This window comes from Seriola aureovittata, chromosome 20 (assembly GCF_021018895.1).
Source record: "Seriola aureovittata isolate HTS-2021-v1 ecotype China chromosome 20, ASM2101889v1, whole genome shotgun sequence".
In the NCBI taxonomy this organism is placed as follows: Eukaryota; Metazoa; Chordata; class Actinopteri; order Carangiformes; family Carangidae; genus Seriola; species Seriola aureovittata.
The window spans coordinates 16,415,970-16,434,897 of NC_079383.1; the positions used below are offsets into that span (position 1 = coordinate 16,415,970).

Here is an 18,928-nt window from a genome sequence, read left to right on the forward strand (position 1 = left end):
GATTAAAACACAAAAAAAGAAAGTATACTTGTCCAGTACAGAGTTCATGATGTGTTGTAGTGTTTATGGACAAAGCCTACAACTACTTAACTACTTGATGTATCTTTTAAGTCATTTATCAAGTAAAAGTGTCAAACATTACCTAGTTCTAGTTTCTCAGCTGTGATGATTACCTGTCGTATGAGACAGTCAATTTTTGGGTGTTGGTCAGGCGAAACAAAGACTTTGAAGACATCACCTTGGAAATAATCAATTTTCTGCACTTTGCAGCCCTATTTATGAACTAAGCAAATGAAGTGACTACATAAAACTCCAAGCAGCACTCTCTCATGTCTTTCATGACATGCATAGCTTACAAACCCCAGTCACAAATTAAACATGAGTGAAAAGTGGTTTAGAAGAGGACAAAAACAATGATGATATGCTGTATCCATCCACTAATATGACGTGTGAACTAGTACTTTTTTATGAATATTATTCAAATGGAAAAGTTTGATACCCTATAATATTAGAAGAAAGCAATGACCTTGTCCACTAGGGGGGTAGTGAATTAACACAGTGCCAAATTAATTACGCCTTTGCTGTAACACAGCAGGATGTGGCGAGTGTGGAGGCTGAGAAACTTGGATTCAGGCTGCTGTAAATGCAAGGCAGGCTCTGCTGAAGTGTCTTATGCCAGAACATTTCGTTTACCCTGCATGCTGTATGTTTTTTCCCCTTTTTTTGATTTCCTTGTCACTTAAATTCCCATGTGGCTTTATTATCAAATGTCTGGGACAAAGACCAGAAGTTGCAGATCTTTCATCATGATCAAAAAAAATAATATTGTGAGACCAAATACAGCTTGTGCAGCCTGATTTTGTTACCCTCATTCTGGTATTCTAACTACCTGCATCAACTCATTTTGCCACTTGATGGCAGTCTGGTGCCACTGAGACGGCTGACTGAGCAGCAGCAGTGGTTTACAGCTGCCTTTCCTGAGTCCACATTTTTACAAAAGTACAGTATTTAACCCAAGATATCATTATTGTGGTTTGCTGCTAGAAACTTCATATGGCTCTCCAGAAATATCTGCTATTGGAAAACTATGACATACGTTGCTTAAAGTTCAGACAAAGGTCTGCAGGGTTAACGTTACACTTCCCCGCTCCAGAAGATTTCCAGTGGCAACTAATTCATACCAATAACATTACAGTGGCTTATGTCACTGGTAAATGCTATATAAAAGTTCTGATAGTTACTAGAGTCTGTTACAAGATCTTTACGTCACCCCCTCCCTCCATTAAGTAGAGAAAAAATAATCTAAACGATGATGAAAAGGAAAAATGCCTGCAATTAGGGAGGCAGTGAAGGGGTTTCCTGCCCTCACCACACCCTGTGAGACAGCCTTTCATCACCAAATCCTTTTCTCCAGACTAAATGTACAGACACAGCCGACAGAGAGGGTCCAACCGCAATAATGTGCCATGGAAAAGCTGCTGCAGAGGGAGACACGAAGAGACACTGCTCTATAGAGATAGAGGTGAAAGAGACAGAAGGAGGCGGGTGATACAGAGTGGAAGTGGGAAGCCTGATGCAACCATTTACATAAATATACCGAGTGTGGTAAGCAGCAGGAGGTTAATTATGACATAATGCTCTGTGAGTTAATGTAGTTCAGGTCTTCATTGTTTCCAGTGCAGGACAAAGTCAGCTCAAGTTATCCTCCCCTGAGCCCCTAAAAAATTTTTGTGGCAAGTGCTTTCATCCTGAATCGATTCAATTATTTCATTACCTGTCTGTTCCTATTCCACATAGTCCCTTTTGCTACAAAATGAATGAGACCTACAAATGTAAAGTCAGGGGGCAATCATGCAGACCAGACAGTCTACGCCGCGTGTCTATAACTACATCTTTAGATCTAATATCTGCTCGAGAGCCACAGGACAAACTGACACTCTTGAGGAGCTCATCAGATTGTTTCTAAGCCTCGAATTAAAAAGTAAAAAGATGATCAGACATTGTTCTTCAGAGATTCCACATTTTGGTACAGCCTGACAGAAGAACTTAAGCTCACAAAGTCGGTGTCTTTTTAAAAAAAAAGTCACTACTTAGAACAAAGTTTTAAACACTTGCTTTCAAACAATTCTTCCTCCCGCGTTAAATCCTGTTTTTTATTCTGAGCTTTGTTTCTCACTCTCTGTAAAGCACTTTGTTAACTTTGTTTTTAGAGAAGCGCTATATAAAGAAAGTTTATTATTATTCAGGGTCATGGGGGACTGGATCGTTTCCCAGGATGCATTAGACAGAAACAGACACTCTAAACACGGTGCCAGTCTACAGATGGACAGTCACTCATGTTAACACCTATTGGCAGTTTTGAGTTTCCAATGGGAGCAGTAGATATAGCACTCTGGACTCTATCTGGTGGGTTTTATTTGCTTGATCAATCAATCATTCTAATGTCTGTATGTATCCTAAATACTAAGCTAAATCTAGCAGCCAATTATCTTAGCATCAGACTAGAAAAAGGGGCAAATAGCTAGTTGGGCTCTGTGTGGAGGTAAAAAGAATCTTACAGTCTTTGTGTTAAGCTAAGCTAACCAGCTGCTAACTGTAGCTTCATATTAAGGGTACAAACATGAGAGTGGTATTGATGTTCTTGTCAAACACTAAAACTATACCTTTAGTTTTGAAAGCTAAACAAAAATCTATTTCACAAGGTCTTTTCCCCTAAAATATTGAGCGATTCCTTTCACTAAGCAAACACACATATTGACCGTCATCATCCTCACATCAGTTTTTCGACCTCATGGGAAATGAGTTCACGTAAATGTCTGGACTATAAAAGGAAGTCCATGCAGGGTGCTGAGGCAAGGATCTAAAATACATAATCGTAATCTCTGTTTATACTATTCATCAGCTTTTGTAACCCTTCAACATGTGCACAAACAGATCGACACTGCGACACAACAAAGCACACAAGTCTCCATCTTTGCTTACACTGCAGAACTACACAAGCTCCACATAAATAAAAATAAATCATCCACCTGATGTAGAAGTTTTCGAACAGATCTCTGACAGTTCTGCCCTTCTTCCTTCTCAATGGAGAGCTGAGCTCCAGTTAAACGCTGACCTTGCTACTCCCACGGCTGAGCGGTCTGGTCTGGCCTGGACCTCCACCCTTCCCAGCCTCCTCCATACTCCCCCTGGGCAGAAGGCCATAACCGCAGGGAACGTCTCTCATCCTTTCTCTCTCAACCTACTCTCTGTCTACCCTCTGCCCTCTGCCCTCTCTATCTGATGGAGCATGAGTAACTCTGTCTTTCAGGAGCTGTTTATATGCCGTTACAGGAAAGCTTATGGCGCTCACAGCTGCAATGGATCGATCACACGGTGACCTTGCAAAGCTTGAGATGTTATTGAGACGCCTACGGGAATGAAAGGACTATGAGGCATAAAAACAACAGGTCAGACGGGAGGTAGAGCAAAAGAAAATATACAAGAGATAATTCTTAAATCCAGTCATGTAAACTTTCCTTAACAGTGGCTTTGAATGCTGATGGTGAAGAGAGAAATGATAAAACAAAGATTAAAGATGACAGATTGATGAATCGGCAGTGAGACAACCACACAGAGGTTGGCTGCATACTTTCCTGGGATGGTGTTAGTTTAGCGATTTTAAATACTACACCATCATTCTTTTATGAAAGCTGAAAATAATCACAGGCAGTATGATTGAGCACAAGTGAGAAGAAAATAAGGTCAGATTAAAACTGCTGTTATGATAACACAGTTGAAAAACAGTATTTACATTATTATCCAAACAGAGGGGAAGTTACTGGAAAGGTCTGCTATTTCTGGGGCCCTCTTGCGGCAAATATCTAAAAGAGGATATTTCTGCTCGGCATGTTAAGGCCTCACTGACCCTGAAACACATCACTCCTCTACCCTCCCCACATCCCGCTCCTGCCTTACTTGAATTGTGTTTCATTCCTGCAGAATGTGGTGTTACATTGCGAATAACTGTTATAAACGTTAGCTCTCAGCCTAACTGAGTTTATCTTCGATGACTCAGACTGGAGGGGAACTCCTAATTTGGGGAGGACTGTGGGAATGGGCAAAACTCCCAGGGGTGACGGCAAAAATCAGGCAATTTTTCACTAAGCAGCTCCAAATGAGCTGTAACACTGATGGTAGCAGCTCATTCAGAAGTTCTTTGTGCCCTTGAGATGAAGCAGACAGCAAGCCAGGAGGTGCCGGTTTGCTCTGATGTCCTCCAGCTTTGCATTGCTCGGCCGCTGCCGTGCCAAAGACAAGGAGATCTGTGCCTCCTCCAAAAAAGGCAGAAACATTTAGGCAGCGGCGCGCATCCTTAACCCAACCCATCCTGTCCCTTACAGGTCCGCTCAACAAAGACCAGACACATCGAGTGTGTACCTCGCAGGGTCTGCTTTATAACAGGCCACTGTGTCGCTGGTCTCACAGCACTGAGGATGCAGCTCAGGGTAGACGCCTCCACTTAACATACTGTACCCACCAGTGTTTACAGAGAGCTTTCACTGCGATGCACATCTCATCCCTGATTGATGATGATTACTGAAGCAGGGCTCTTATGCTAGTTTGCATTTACTGTCAGGTATTTACATATTCAGGCAGAAACACAAGTGTTACATTCCTAAATGAAAGAACTGTAGTCAGGAAATTTAACTACTCTTCATATTCTTGTAGGTGCATGTGGTCAGATAGACACACAATTTTGTCCCTTGGCAGTATGCAAACATTAAAGTATGGGCAACAGATATGAGCACCATTTGCTTCTGCAAAATCTAACAAAAAGTGGATTTGAAGGGATGATCAACTGTTAGTGCACTGTCATCCTTACCTGGCGCACAAGGCTGTTGGTGGTGGTGTCGGAGGAGGTGCTGCCATCTGAACCTTTAAATCGGCCTTTTCTTCGAGCTCCTTTGCCTTGAGACTTCAGAGAGCAAAAAAGGAAATAGTGGTTATAATAATAGTGGTAAAAAAAAGTTGTGAAAGATGAGGTTCTCATCTTTTCAAGCTTTTCTTAAAACAATACTTTCTGGCATTTTCGACTATTTCCTGACAGCTTGTAGACCCAAAGATTAATGGATTGATCAAGAAAAGTATTAATCTAATGTTATAGGTAGCCTAATTATTGCTGGTTGCAGCCCTAAAGCTGTTTATCACAAACCAAAGTCAGTGCCCACTAAATTAATCGACTGTTTCAGCCCCATTTCGAATGTCTTTTTTAGTCTCCAAAAACTGGTTCAACGTACATCTAGGCATGTGGGAATACTGCTTTAAGATATACTTGAAAAAAATGCGAATCTTTTAAATGTACAAATATGGCCCCGCTGTTACGTCAATTAGTGAGCTATAGCTTTCAGTGTTTTACTTGAAGTGTAATATTATGACAGGTGTCATAAAATTATGGCAATTATGTGGGTGGTCTCTATTATGCAAGCTGATATGACGAGGGGCTGGAAAGGTAATGCACTCAGCTCAAGTGCTCATACAGCATGTGTTGCTAGTAGAGACTGAAAAACAGAAATTCATTTCAAATATGCCTTTTATTCCGTCCCATTCCCTCAGGACAAGTTAATCATGCACATAAAAAGAGAAGGAGAGCTATGCTGACTGTTTCAGAGGAGCCGATCACGTAGAACGGTTTGAGCTGCCCAGAGAGAGTCTAAAAGAACAGGATGAGGTTTAATTAACCCCAATAAACCAAATATGAACAGCAGTATACAAATTGAACAAATGTACTTTACTGTATGAGAAAGATAATATGTAATCCATTCCACAATATTTTTATCTGAGGATTTCTGAAGCTTTTGTATGAGCAGATATATTCATAGACTAAAACGATAGTGTAAAGTAATTACATTTACTCAAGTATTTTACCTGATTTACCACAACTCCATTACATTTCAGATGGAAATATTTCACTTCTCACACCACTACATTTATATGACAGCTGTAGGTAATTTGATTAATGAGATTATGATTGTTCATCCTAAACATCTTAATAGTTACTGAATGATATATGGTATAATAAAATACTAATTAATTTTTTTACCTCAACCAGATAGCATTAAAATGCTGCACAGTAAACGCATCAGTAACAATATGTTAAATAGAAATTAAACAATGACTACTTGTATTTAACTATCTTTCGTTGATAATACTTCTGTACTTTTTGAATTCAAGACTTCTTACATAAGTTACACCACTCTAAAATGGCCTTACAGGCTAAATCATGTTAAAACTTTTCTGACATTTCAGCAGGTATTAGTATAAAATAAAACAAACAACAATGGCTACAAGCTGATAAAAGAGACCAGCATTCAAGTCATGGGATTCAAATGACAATAAATAACGACATTTTTAGTTTATTTTTTTTCAAAATGAAACGTTAAAAATTCAAAATTCGAACTGGCGAGATGATGTCCTCGCGGATAATTACGTAATCAAAACTTATTTTAAGTCTTCATAAATAGGCGAGAGGAAGTGGACAGTTGAGGGGAATGTGAGCCAGTTCATTACGTGCAAACTTTGGTGAACAATTACAAACATCGGTGTCATTCAAATTAAATTAGCTTACTTGTAACATCGGATGTTCCAGCGAGTCCATGTGTTTGTCCAGAGGCGTTGCTGCTCCTGTTTTTGGAGTATTATTGACGACCATTACACCATCTGACAAAAGCAAATACTCGACAAAACCTCTCGGCTTGGACAGACGCTGTGTCCAACATGAAAGCTAAAGCGCATTTTTACCCATTCACCGGTTCATATTAACGAGTTAAAAAACTGATAGAAGTGAGGCGCTGGCGTTCACCTGGCACCGCCAATCCTCAAGTTTGAGGCAGGAAAGGTAAGGAGGAGCTTGTGCGGAAGAGGATTGCGAAGCAGTTTTCCTCCAGTTCAGATGATGATGATGATTATAATGAGGGTTTGAATCCTCGGATATTATAGCCTTCAGCATCACAGAGCCTCCTCGTGAGTGCCCTCCTACCCACACTGGCTCCATGCGCCCTCATCCAGCGCCAATACCTCCTTCTCACCACAAAAGGATGAAAATGAATTACAGCACCCAAGCAGAAAATACCTCTGAAAAGAAAATGTATTGTATAAAAGCCTTTAACCATTAAGTGAAATGAGTGGGTTAAATCTTGAACCTCTCTAATTCAAGAATTTTCTAGGATCAGCTGTATGATATTGTACCAAGAAAGTGGTTTACTGAGTAAGGAACATTTTAAAGCCCAGTGCCAGGTGGTTAAAACCTTTGTTGTTGCCAATTCATCATTGTCTGTAACCAAATGACATTAGATCCAGGGAAATTTTCATTTGAAAAACGAAAGCTTAAAGGTGCTATATGTTAGTTTTTGCTATGGTTGGTTAGCATTAGCAGCTGTTTACTTACCATCAAACTCCTTTCCTTTACTTGCCAAGAACTTCTTTAGCGATGGAAAGCAACGCTAAGGTTAATTCTTGTTTTTTCTTTTATTTCTATCACTTTTCGTTTACTGAAGGTAGTATGCTAACCAGCTAGCCCGACACATCCCTTCTCGTAATAGCCTACTACTTTGCGATAGAGTCATTATAGAGGATAAGAAGTAGCGCTGCCCGGATGGTGTATGCTAACCTCTCGTAAACACAATGACGGCTGAAGCGCTTGGCAAGCAAACATTATCACCACTGCCATCCACTCCTGGCAAGAAACCTCGTTCAGCACCAGAGAAAACTTACATATAGCACCTTTAAAATGTAATTTAACACCGTAGCCCAAATGATACAGGATTTTTGAGGCCAAATTTGAGTTTTAATATCCAAAAGACAAATGATATATTGATATCAATTTTTGGTTTACCAATTTGTTCCTTTAAAAGTTGTGACCAAGGTAGACCTATGCAAGATATTTTACAGTTGAAAAATAAACCTGTTACTATTCTCTGTTGGACAAACTAGACTTTTGACTGTTTCAAAACATTGGCAGTTCTGTTCTTCAGTTTCTTATCATTTATCTGCTGACATACACCAATATAATGTATCTGCAGTGAGCTAATAATTTGCGATTAACTACCCAGCTGACTCAACACCGCCTGAAAATATGTTTTTTTTTCCGTACCTTGAGTGGTTGAATATATCACATTGCTGCAGTGATGTGCAGATGTGCTCCAGGACCCCATGACATCATTGTTGACATCAGACTCAACCACTCTGTCAAAGGTGAGAGAGGATTAAAAATTCAGAATGGAGAGTAAAACATCACCTTTCAGCCTTGAGTTATGTTATTCTTTAAAACAGCAAGAAATCAGATTGTTGGCTACGTAATCAGTGAAACAAGTCTACATTATCAGCTCCTTACATGCTCTCCCACTCATTATGTTTGGGTCTACAGTCCTAGATTATATCCCATTTGGCTGTATTCAAACTTGGTCATTACCCAGTATGTTTTTTCTTGCTTCATTAAACAACTGTAATTATCAATAGCTTATCAAAATAGTTGCAGATTAATTTTCTGTTGATCAACGAACTGTATAATTGACTAATTGTTTCAGTGCTACATTTAAAGGAGACATTTGCTGAGACAGTAGCTGTTTGTACTTCCCCAGGTGAGTTCGCCACAGAGGTGAAGGAAGGATACTGCATCTACCATTCTATCACACAGTTTTGTTCATATGGTACATCCAGTAAACTTAGACCATTCAAACCATGAGGTGAAACTAAAGTGAACTCCTCCTGAGACAATTTTTTTTTTACCACAGACATCCCTGAGGTTTTGTTATCTGTTATTGCCCTCTAGTGGTTTCATGTGCTTTTGTATTTGAAAGAGGACACTGATTTTTTCACATCAAAGTGAGTTTATTAGTCATGGTTATTACTACTCAGCCTGTGAAAACAGCTGTCTAGTGAAATTATCCCAGATGATGTCATAGTGATGTCATCATCTACAAGTTTTATTAGAATTACCAGCTGTGTGGAGTTTGAAAGATGTGGGCTTTTTTCGGTATGGATGGTTTGACAAAAGATATGTTGCACTGTGGGAAATGTAGGATGCAGTGTTTTATGGAACTTCACCTTATAGTGATTAATATTCAGGTTAACTGCCTGTGTTGCTTCAGTTTTGATTTGTCTCTCTTAAGTTTCCCAAATTTATGAAAATGCACTACTAAAGTGATAAAGTACCCCTTTAAACTAAACACTAAATCACTGACTGAGTAATGCCAAGGTGGGCAGCCGTTTTAGTAGAGATAATTAAGAAACTCACATGAAATTAGGATTGCTGCTTTCCATAAATTCTTTAACATTTAAGAAATTTTTTCTCTGATGGGTCACTAGTCCTGTGACTGTACAATAAAAATGTCTCATTATCACTATCCCATGTGGTTTTGAGTGACAACAATAACAGGTGCAAATTATTATTTTCAGTCAAATCGTTTTAAAACAAAGGGAAAACACTTTTATGTTTCCTGTTTGTATCTTTCGCTTGTAGTGTTTCCCATTATTCCTGTGTGTTCTGCTGCCTTTATGACCCTGGAAATGAACTCTTCTTCTGACAGGTCTCTGCTGAGCAAGGGATGATGCTCAGTGTTCACACCAACATGCCCCAGATAAAAAGCCCTTCCTTCCTCCATCCTGGCAGCAGTTGACTTGAAACATGCACACTTGCCAAAAAATGCCTCTTTGGTACAAAAGAGCAGATTTACACACAAACCATTAGGTCTGAAGCTTTCCTGGAAATGCCAATGGGGTTGGCATTTCCAAAATAACAGCAGAGTTGCTAGAATAAGAGAAAACGCTTTGGACTTCCTCCTATTGTTTTAACATTACTCGGGAAGTCACAGTAAATGGTGTCAGCTTTTTCTGACCTGATAGTCAAATAATCTCATGGCACTGTCAATATTACTGTCTTTGCACTTTGATAGTAAGCTTCGAATGGCAAGTTTACATAATCACCATGCAAATTCTGCAATGAAACTAATCCCCTGAACAAATAGGGGAAGTGCTTGACAGCTGTTTACTCAAATATGACAGAAATATGTTGATGATGAGAGCACCAGAATTTAATCACAACAAGCTGATTAAATAGATGAAAAAAAATTATTTCTTAAGCCCACTCATTCTTTCAATATCACAAATCCAATTTTATGTACAAATAAGTTGATTTGCTGTGTTTCATTTATTTTATTGTACTAATGTATTCATAACATCCTCTTCTTCCACCACCTCCTTCTGCAGGCCCACTCTGGCCTGTAAAGAGCGTGTGCGCTGTGTGGGCCGGATCACCCCAGAGTTCTTCTGTCTTTTACAGCTAGCATTAGTCATCCAGGTTGGTGGATGAAGAGAACAAATGGCTCAGGTGGGTGGAAGTGCCCTCATATTGGATCACAGAGATGCCTCAAAAACAAAGAATGATGCCTCTGAGATGAGAAGATGAAAGAGAGCAATGCTTCTGAAAACAGTAGAAGTATTTTAGAGCAGCTTAAGTCTAACAAAGAGGTATTTTTGCACCTAATATTGGAGTTTCTCATTAAGCCAATCAGGTTTTGTATATTTTTAAATTGTTCAAATCAAGATAATGCTCTATTATGGGTCTGTAATTTCCAAATAATTTCTCTGATACTTCTCAGTGTTTCCTGGAATGCACTATTGTCTGTAATTTGGTACTTATTATTGACTTTGACAGACATGGGCATTTACCAGGCAGAGAGGAACTGATTAAAGATGGATTAAATAACAATAATAATAACTGTATTTATATTTTCATGTTACAAAGTGCCTTACAAAGACAATGACAGCAAGGGCAATACTAAATCACTGGACTGTCCCTTTGAGTGAAATTAATTAACTGAAAGTGTACTAATTGAACACTGCCTCTATTTTTCTTAGAATTTGTATTAAATGTCACTGTCCTTAAGGAAATGTCAGAAATTATGCAGAAATTAGAGGTCGGTATAATAAATCAATACATAAAATAAAACATTGTACAAAATTCCCACATGAGCTAACTTTCTTATGATCTATATAAAGACAAAAATACATACAAAATAAAAGAAGTAAATTTACAATACTTTGTATCTTGCTGGTGAGAAATGTCTTCAAAATCGAATGATCTGATTGTCAGAGGAAACATGAATATTTCACAAAACAGATATGCACAATTGCACCTGATGCTCGCAAATAAGGTCATAAGGGTTCAAATTAGACATCAAGTGTCCATATCTAGGCACCCATGACACCTAACATACAAAAATAAAGGATTATACAACTATACATGACATCTTTACTGTGTCATCCAGTGCTGAGACTACAACATCATGAAATACTCACTCGTTGACCAATAATGACTTGTTAAAACATTCTGGTTGCACAAACTAACACTTGCACAAATAAAGTTGTGCACAGCATCAGATAAAAATCAAACAACACTAAAAATCAAGTCAACACTTGTTTCAGTTCAAGCCTGTCTGAATACATACTGTATGTCATGTGCACTCATTTAGAATTTGAGTTCATGTTCAAAGAGTGCGAGGAGCAAAAGACAGGCCCAACCCATCAATAGACCGAGGTTCTGTAGGAGAAACATGAGACATGGTCTGTCGGTCTTCACTCGACTCATCTCTGGAAGCTGGTAAAAGAAAGACAATAAGAGTAAAAACACAACCCTCAACATTTTGACAGAAAGGAGGGAGAAGGCTGGCATTATTTATTATTCTGTATGTTTCTTATTGTCTTGAAATCCCATGAAAAGGCAAAAACCCTCAGTGTCTCAATCTGTGGCTCAAAACTTTCTCACTTTCCCACTCAGCCCCAAACCTACTCATTCCTTCTGCAAACGTACATTGAGCTAAATGCTAATGTCAGCATGCTAAAAAAGGTCACAATGGCAATGATAACATGCTGATGTTTACCAGGTATAGGGCTAATGTTTGCCATGTCATCATCTAATTCAGCATGTTAGCATGCTAACATTTGTTAATTGGCACTAAACCCAAAGTACAGGTGAGGCTGATGCTAATGCTGGTAGTTTTGCAGGTATTTGGGGCGTAAACCAAAGTATGAAGGCGCAAGATGAAAAGTCAGAGTGATTATTGGTGATTACCACTAGTATAGCAAACAGTGACACATGAATATACTGTATAGTTTAATTTCAGCAGCTGGGCATTGTAGTATTTTTGTGAATTTTACTCAGGAGTAAAAGTGTATTTGTTGGGGACTATTTCCTATCTTTCTCACTGATTTGTTTTTAATCATTTTTGGACGACCATAGAGGTCTAACGCACAGCGAAATAAACTGTCAGTTAACTTGGATTTGGGCTTTTCATGGGATCAACATCACCAGCCTTTAATGAGGCTGTCTTACCATTTCTACCAGTGACAAGTAGAGGAAAATCCCAGCAGTGACAGTGAAGATCCACTGCTGCACCTCTGTCTCCGAGGAAACAAAGAGTCCAATGTAGAGGCCCATAAAGGCTGTCAGAGCGCTGAGAAAATTCATCAGCACGGCAGTCTTCACTGAGAGTCCAGAGCTGAGCAACACTGCAAAGTCTCCTTTGAGACAAAAACCAGACAAGAGAATTTGGTCAGTCAAACAGAGTATTTCCTGGCCTCTGCCAAAAAAAAAAAAAAACACAAGAAAAGTGCTCCCAAAGCAAGCACAGTGACCCCTCACCCATCTCGTGGGGGATCTCGTGGCACAGGATAGCCACGGTGGTTGCCATGCCAGTTTCGGCTGAATAGGAGAAGGCCGCGCCGACAACCAGGCCATCGGCAAAGTTATGAAGGCTGTCTCCCACGATTACCATCACAGCCAGCAGAGGAACCCCTTGTCCTGGGAATACAAAGCGAGTCTGTGTCGTCAAAGCACATCCTCAGACCGTGACAATCGCTCCGTCATGCCAGGCGACTAATTACAAAGTACATCACATTTGTCTGTGTGTGATTGTGCAATTCATATTGAAGGAGCTTACTCCGATGTGAAGAGCTCCTTGTGTCTGCGTGTTCAGGAGATATTTCTGCACATTCCAAGTCATCCACTGGTCCCTGCAGGATCCAGATAATTATTTACAGCACAGATTTTTTGAACCTCTTCGACCTTTTATTCTAATTGAGATTGAGGCAAATTCACCAAAAGAGGATATTTTTATGCAACAAAGATTGTTGGAATATAGTCTGTAGTTTACAAAAAACAAACTTTCCACATGAGAGAACTGTGTCTGTGTCCAAAATGTTCTGGTTTTGAAGTATGTATTCAACTGTACGTACATGATTCAACACAAATATGAAGTGCTGTCTGAATGATTCAGTACTTCTCATTCTCCAACATCCTACATGCCCTGTTCCTTCACTCCCTCCTACACCACTCCTCAGTTCCTGTTACATAAGAGCAGCGCTGGAAAATTGATTCAAGTTAAATACTGTTGATTTTTGAACTGCAAACATGACTTCTGTCGATTAACACTATACTTTATCGACATTTGTTTTAATGATGAGGAAGGGATCAGAGTTGGGCAAGTTTGCTGAGCTGTCACCGAGGTTTTGTGACGCTGTGTTCTGATTTACTGGCTGTCCTCCTGCAAACAGTGCCCTCTAGCACAACAATACTGGTGGAGGAGTAGTGTGGGAGTGAAGCGCCACTGGGGTGAATGAAACTATATTGGCAGTGCTGCAGCACAGTGAACAAAACATTTAATCAATGTGATGATTTAACTGCTGAAAGAACTGCTTCTGGTGTAATAAGCTCTGTTGCACAAATAGTATGGTTTGGTAAAGAGGAAAAAAAAAAAAAAAAAAAAAGTCCACATAATTGAGAGGGAAATAAACATGGTGTGATGATGAACTTCAGTATATTTATTTTCACGATAGCCAATAATTACCAGCGATGATACGCCAAATTGCAAAGGACACGTCATAACACCAGGACACCAAATCATAACAGATAAAAGTAACTGATGGTTTGTTAAATAAATAAATAGATAAATAAATAAATGTCTAAAATATCCAGTATGTCAGACCAAGTGATTGCAGTATGAATAGAATTAATTCTAGGTTAAGTCTTGTAAAAACTATATTTAAAAGTATCCATTTTTTATATAATTAATGGTGATAAAATGTGTTTAAAATGAATGTGACTGAACATATTTGGAGCATGGCAGGTGGTGTCAATGAAGGGTTACCTGGGCTGTGGGTTTATTTCAGACTACACAGGTTGGCAACCACTGAAGTGGAAGCACAACATTCGACGTGTTTATTTTTTCTTTATGTTTTTTTTTCTCTCTCTTCTGGGTACTTAATACGCGGCACCGTCTGACTTCCCAGAACTGCATTGTTATGGCCCCTGTGGTCTGCTTTATCACTATGTACATAATAGGGATGATGACAGGAATCAGGACTTAATGCCAAGAACACTTTTAAAACAATAAAACAGTTCAGTCTGGGCGACACTCACCAGCTGTATGGTGGAGATGGACTTGCCCCTCTGACCATTGCAGCTGACCTCTAACGGAAGGTCACTGGAGGGTCCCTGCAGACAAAAGAAAGTGATGAGACAGCTTACATGCATAGTCATGTCATCTAGACTGGCAATGAACACCAGCCCCTTTCCGTTGATACGCTATGGTTTGAGTTTGAGCTGAAGAAAAAACAAAACTCTTACGTGGCCATGAGAAGGAACTAAAACTGAGAACATTCTTTCAATAAGGAAAAAGCCATAAATCCCTGCGATCATGCCCAGAATCTTCCACAGATAGTCTTTTCTCTCAGTGTAGTGCTCATCGACGTGACTGTGAGTGTCGTCGTGGAGCCCCAGAATCTCCAAAGGAGACAAAAAAGGAAAGAATTACACATTCACTCCACACTCAAGACACCATTCGCGGTCGGCTCCGGTGGACGGTATACAGTGGCGTTGTACCTGTGGTATGAGGTGCAGGAGAGCGTCTCCTGAGAGGGTTCCCACCGCCAGGCCCACAAACAGCTGCAGGATGAGTGTATAGGTTTCCTGACAAGAGTTGAAGAAGATCAGGCAGATGCCGAACATGGAGCCCACCGTGATGAGCATGACGGCGGCCGTGCTGTAGCCGTACTCTGCAGGCAGGAGAAGAGAGGCGTTTTGAGTTTAAACCCTTTTTCATGTCTAAATAATAAGATCATAAGACCGATCCCAGTCAGAGGGTCCTTTATTTATGCAACACCTTTTAAAAAGAGATTTACAAAGTGCTTCACATTTTTTTTCTTCATGCATTAGACTCTCTTTTCCAGAATGATGGTAACTTGTCAGTTTGCCCTTTCTTTCTTATTATATGTCTTTAAATTGATGACCTAGAATAAAACATTGAAAAGAAAAGGTCCTTCTCTATCCAGTAAACAAAGTCACAAATCACAGACTGGTTTCTTTTGTTGCAGACACTATATATTGCATTTATTTGCGACTGTGGTTTGTGGAGAGACACAATGAGGTAAAATGTCTTACTCTCAAGAGCAGTGGGCAGAGATCCTCTTGCTTTTTGCTCTGCAGACTCGCAGGCATTGCCTAGCAACTGCTGAATAATGGCTGGGCAAATTTGTCTGAAGTGCTCCCTGGAAATTGGCAAATGAGGATCCAGAGCAAAAATATCCACCAGCTGATTGGCTGAAAAACATACCTGATTAGATTCAAAGGGAAAGACAAATTTGAGGATGAGGAGGGAGCTCAAATGAAGCTTCGGGTGTATGCAGTTTACAGCAGAATATTGCGCACTGATCAGATATTTATCTCAGCCTCACCTGTGCCCAGTCTCTGCTTACTCCCCCAGTTTCGTGGTTACAGCCATCCACCTGATGCCCCGCTGCTTGCTGCGCACTTCCTGTGATGCTCCGCCTCTTCCTGTTATGAGGAACACTGGCTCCCTCCCGACCCACTCCCAGCCGATGAAGCAGCTCCTCTAAGTCTGAGAAGAGAAGTGGCATCGCTGGATTATATACTGAGGTCGGATCTGACTAAATTAGTCAGCGGGCCATGCCAGAGTTTGTCAGAGTCAGTGTTTTGATGTGCATAAGAAGCTTATTGAAGTGATCGACTTACCCATCATCTGCAGGTTACTTGTGCGATTTAGGGACTGAAAGATGTAGTCGGTAAAGAAGGCAGGTGATGGGAGGTTCCTCCGTCTGAAACAGTGGCCCTGCAGGATATGGCTGATGATGGCTGCGGCCACTTTGGGCACAGAGGACTCACCTGCACCTGGGTTTTCTTTTATGTCAGCATCTTCAAGTATTTGAGTGGCATCAATACACTGTGGGATCAAAGATGAGATGATCATATCTGGCCCTGCACCTGGTGATATGGGATAGAGTTCCTAAATAATAATCCCTTACTTGCAATTCAGATGAGGTTTCTTGGTTGGAGGGGTCGTAGTGCTGGTTGATGAGCTGCAGAATACTCTCCGTTTCACTAAGTGATAGGAAGCGGTTGTCCTCACCTGGGTGCAGGTTGGTGAGGGCCAAAAGGTAGAACTGATAGTTCCCAGATGAGGAGGAGGAAGAGGAGGAGGAGGAAGAAAGGGAGGAATGGGAGGCAGCGCTAGACATGCACAGATCTCGCAAGTTAATGATGTAGTACAGCAGAACAGTCGAGATGCGCTGGTATTCCTCCTCGGTGAGGTAAGCCTTCCCATCATCCTCCAGCACGGAGAGAGCTACATCTGGTGTCAGGCACTGTAAAGAAAACAGGACAACTAAGCACAGAGAGCTGCAGAATATCAGGTCATGTCAACCTTATGAAAGAGAGTGACCTTAGATTTACATTTGGTGGAGAAAAATTAGGTCAGCTTGATAAAAGGCCTTTTCTCCTTGCACACACAGTACCCTGTTTCTTAGAAAATGCCTAGCTTTGTGCTGCTGCTTGTTGTTTGGCAAATTGAATACAGGCCACATTAGACCCACGTACAAAATATAGAAGGTTAGGAGAGTGGGTGAGGCTCTACCCCCTGCTAGAGAGAGCAGACTGAAGTTTAAAGTTGCGCTCTTCATTTTTCTAAATCTCACTTTCAAGGCTTGAGAGCTGCGTAATCCCATTGTCAGTCCACCTGCACAAACATGTGAAGTACCTCTAACTCCACTCTATGGAGTTTATTATGTCAAACTGAGGGATGTCTAAAGCCACTCAGCATGAATGCCCCATAGAGGTCAAGGACTTAAGCCTCCACAATCACTCGCATTCCAATCATAACAAGCACATTTCATGGAATAAGCAGACAGGAATGGGGTGAATACATAATAAGGATTTAGCATGCTGGATGTAAAAGTTCAGTATCATATAGTGACACGCGACAAGTGTAGACCTTACCTTATCACAGATGTCCTGAGAGGTCCCAGTCTGGTCTGCACAGTGCATCACCTGAAGAAGCGTGGTGATCAGGACATCAGTTTTGTTCTTCTGGAGCTGAGGTTGGTCCTCCATCCCCAGGGGAAGATCCAAGGCCTTGAGAGCCTCCTGCAGGTACCCCCACTCCTGCCCTTTCACCTCCAGCACCCTCCCCAGCAGACAAAGAGGCAGCAGCAACAGCAAAAAGGGAGCGCTGCTCCTGAAGTGCATGTTCCTACCGGGGACGTCCGACTCCCTCGAGCTCCCAGGACTGGCTAAGAGCTTGAGACAAGAAGGAGGCGATAGAGAGAAAACACATAGACAAGAAAACTGTGAGGGAAATTTGAACGAGGAGATAAAACAGAAAGCTTCTAAAAAAGAAGAGCGGTGGATGTGTTCTTGCTGAGGGAGGCGTTAATAATAGGCCCGCCAGATCTGGTGGAGAACAGGAGGGCTCGGCACCAACCCTTACAGTGCCGAATGCTCAGCTAAAGCCTGGGCCCCTCAGTCCACAACAAAAAGATTAGTGCAGGCAAGTGAGAGAGAACAGGGGCAGGGAGAAAGGGCATGGAGGGGGAGACTGCAGAGAACATAATTAGTGCTGAGGAAAATTAGGGACTTCGGAAAAGCTATTATTAACGCAAAGCAACGCCTGAGGCAGACAGAGATACACATCTCAAACAAAGTAGGTCTTCTGAAGTGATGATCACCTCATGTAATTTATTTCCTTGGGTTGTTTCAAAACTGTCAGCTCTAAATATTGAACTAGTTTCCTTATTTAGCAGCATCAATTGTTCACAAACCAGAGAAGAGCTGGTGTGAGTGAGTGAGCGAGTGCATGTAGTGTGTTGACTACAAGCTCCAGAGCCCCCCCCCCCCTTTGTGCAGAAAGCACCAGTGACGTTCAAATCTAAGGTTCTCTTATTCTTGTATGATCTCTGAGTCATCAAAGTTCAAACACACAGAACAAAACATGCCAGGCTTTCTCGCAACACTCTCCAACATCCTCCCACACGGTGCGCCCTGCAGGTCAACTCGACCGAGCAAGAGGAGGACAAAACTGTTGTTGAAAAATCCTAAAAAGCTACAGTGCAAGACCGGAGATAGAGAAGATGAAAAAGCTTACTGGATGAACCAGGCTTACCATTCTCCCTTCTGCTCCTCTCAGCTGCAGTAACTAGGTTTGTTTTTCTCCTCCGGTAGGATAAGCAGAAGATCCAGTTGTTTGGGGAGAATTCTTGGGCATTGGTGCTGTTGGTAAAACCCTCTTACAAGAAGTAAGAATTAAGCTCCTGAAGATTAGCTGCGACAGCCTCAGAGGGCTCTGGTTGCCATGGAGAACACTGCCTCATTTTCAGCAGTGAGGTGAGGAGGGGTGGGGGGGGGTGAGGAGGGGTGGGTGGGGTGGGGGTGGGGGGCAGCTGCTGGTAGGGGTGATTGAATGGCTGATGCCTGATGACTTTGAAATCTTGAAATTCAGCATCAGATCAAATCATCTTTAATTTTTGTACAGCAAATATCTGTTTGTGTTATTTTACATAACTGAATCAGCGCTTGTAGGAGACGCAAGACCACAGGAAAAAA

The 18,928-nt window shown here is 41.0% G+C and overlaps 2 protein-coding genes across 5 annotated transcripts in view; both read right to left on the bottom strand.

The window, feature by feature from the left end:
- cacnb2a (calcium channel, voltage-dependent, beta 2a) overlaps positions 1-7,036 on the bottom strand; it is a 61,170-nt gene extending 54,134 nt beyond the window's left edge. For 2 of the 3 annotated variants that reach the window (XM_056364013.1, XM_056364010.1), the window contains exons 1-2: positions 6,608-7,034; positions 4,865-4,957 (exon numbers count right to left, since the gene is read on the bottom strand). In XM_056364013.1, coding sequence (XP_056219988.1) covers positions 4,865-4,957; positions 6,608-6,691 — 177 coding nt within the window. In that variant the 5' untranslated portion in view covers positions 6,692-7,034. Of the gene's footprint in view, positions 1-4,864; positions 4,958-6,607 lie in introns of all 3 variants that reach the window. The other variant, XM_056364019.1, reaches the window with a different exon arrangement.
- A 3,008-nt stretch (positions 7,037-10,044) lies between these two features.
- Positions 10,045-18,680, bottom strand: LOC130160908 (zinc transporter ZIP12-like). Of its 2 annotated transcripts, none has more exons than XM_056363695.1 (13): positions 18,489-18,680; positions 17,327-17,626; positions 16,357-16,695; positions 16,067-16,274; positions 15,769-15,932; positions 15,476-15,647; positions 14,918-15,090; positions 14,663-14,818; positions 14,456-14,530; positions 12,978-13,050; positions 12,680-12,838; positions 12,371-12,558; positions 10,045-11,635 (listed from the first exon to the last, which is right to left on the bottom strand). In XM_056363695.1, exons 1-13 carry the CDS (start codon positions 18,489-18,491, stop codon positions 11,507-11,509), a joined length of 2,139 nt encoding a protein of 712 aa, XP_056219670.1. In that variant the 5' UTR covers positions 18,492-18,680; the 3' UTR covers positions 10,045-11,506. The 2 variants fall into 2 exon arrangements, with proteins under 2 accessions (XP_056219670.1, XP_056219669.1); XM_056363694.1 differs by lacking the exon at positions 18,489-18,680 and adding an exon at positions 18,055-18,173.
- Between the last annotated feature and the right edge of the window lie 248 nt (positions 18,681-18,928).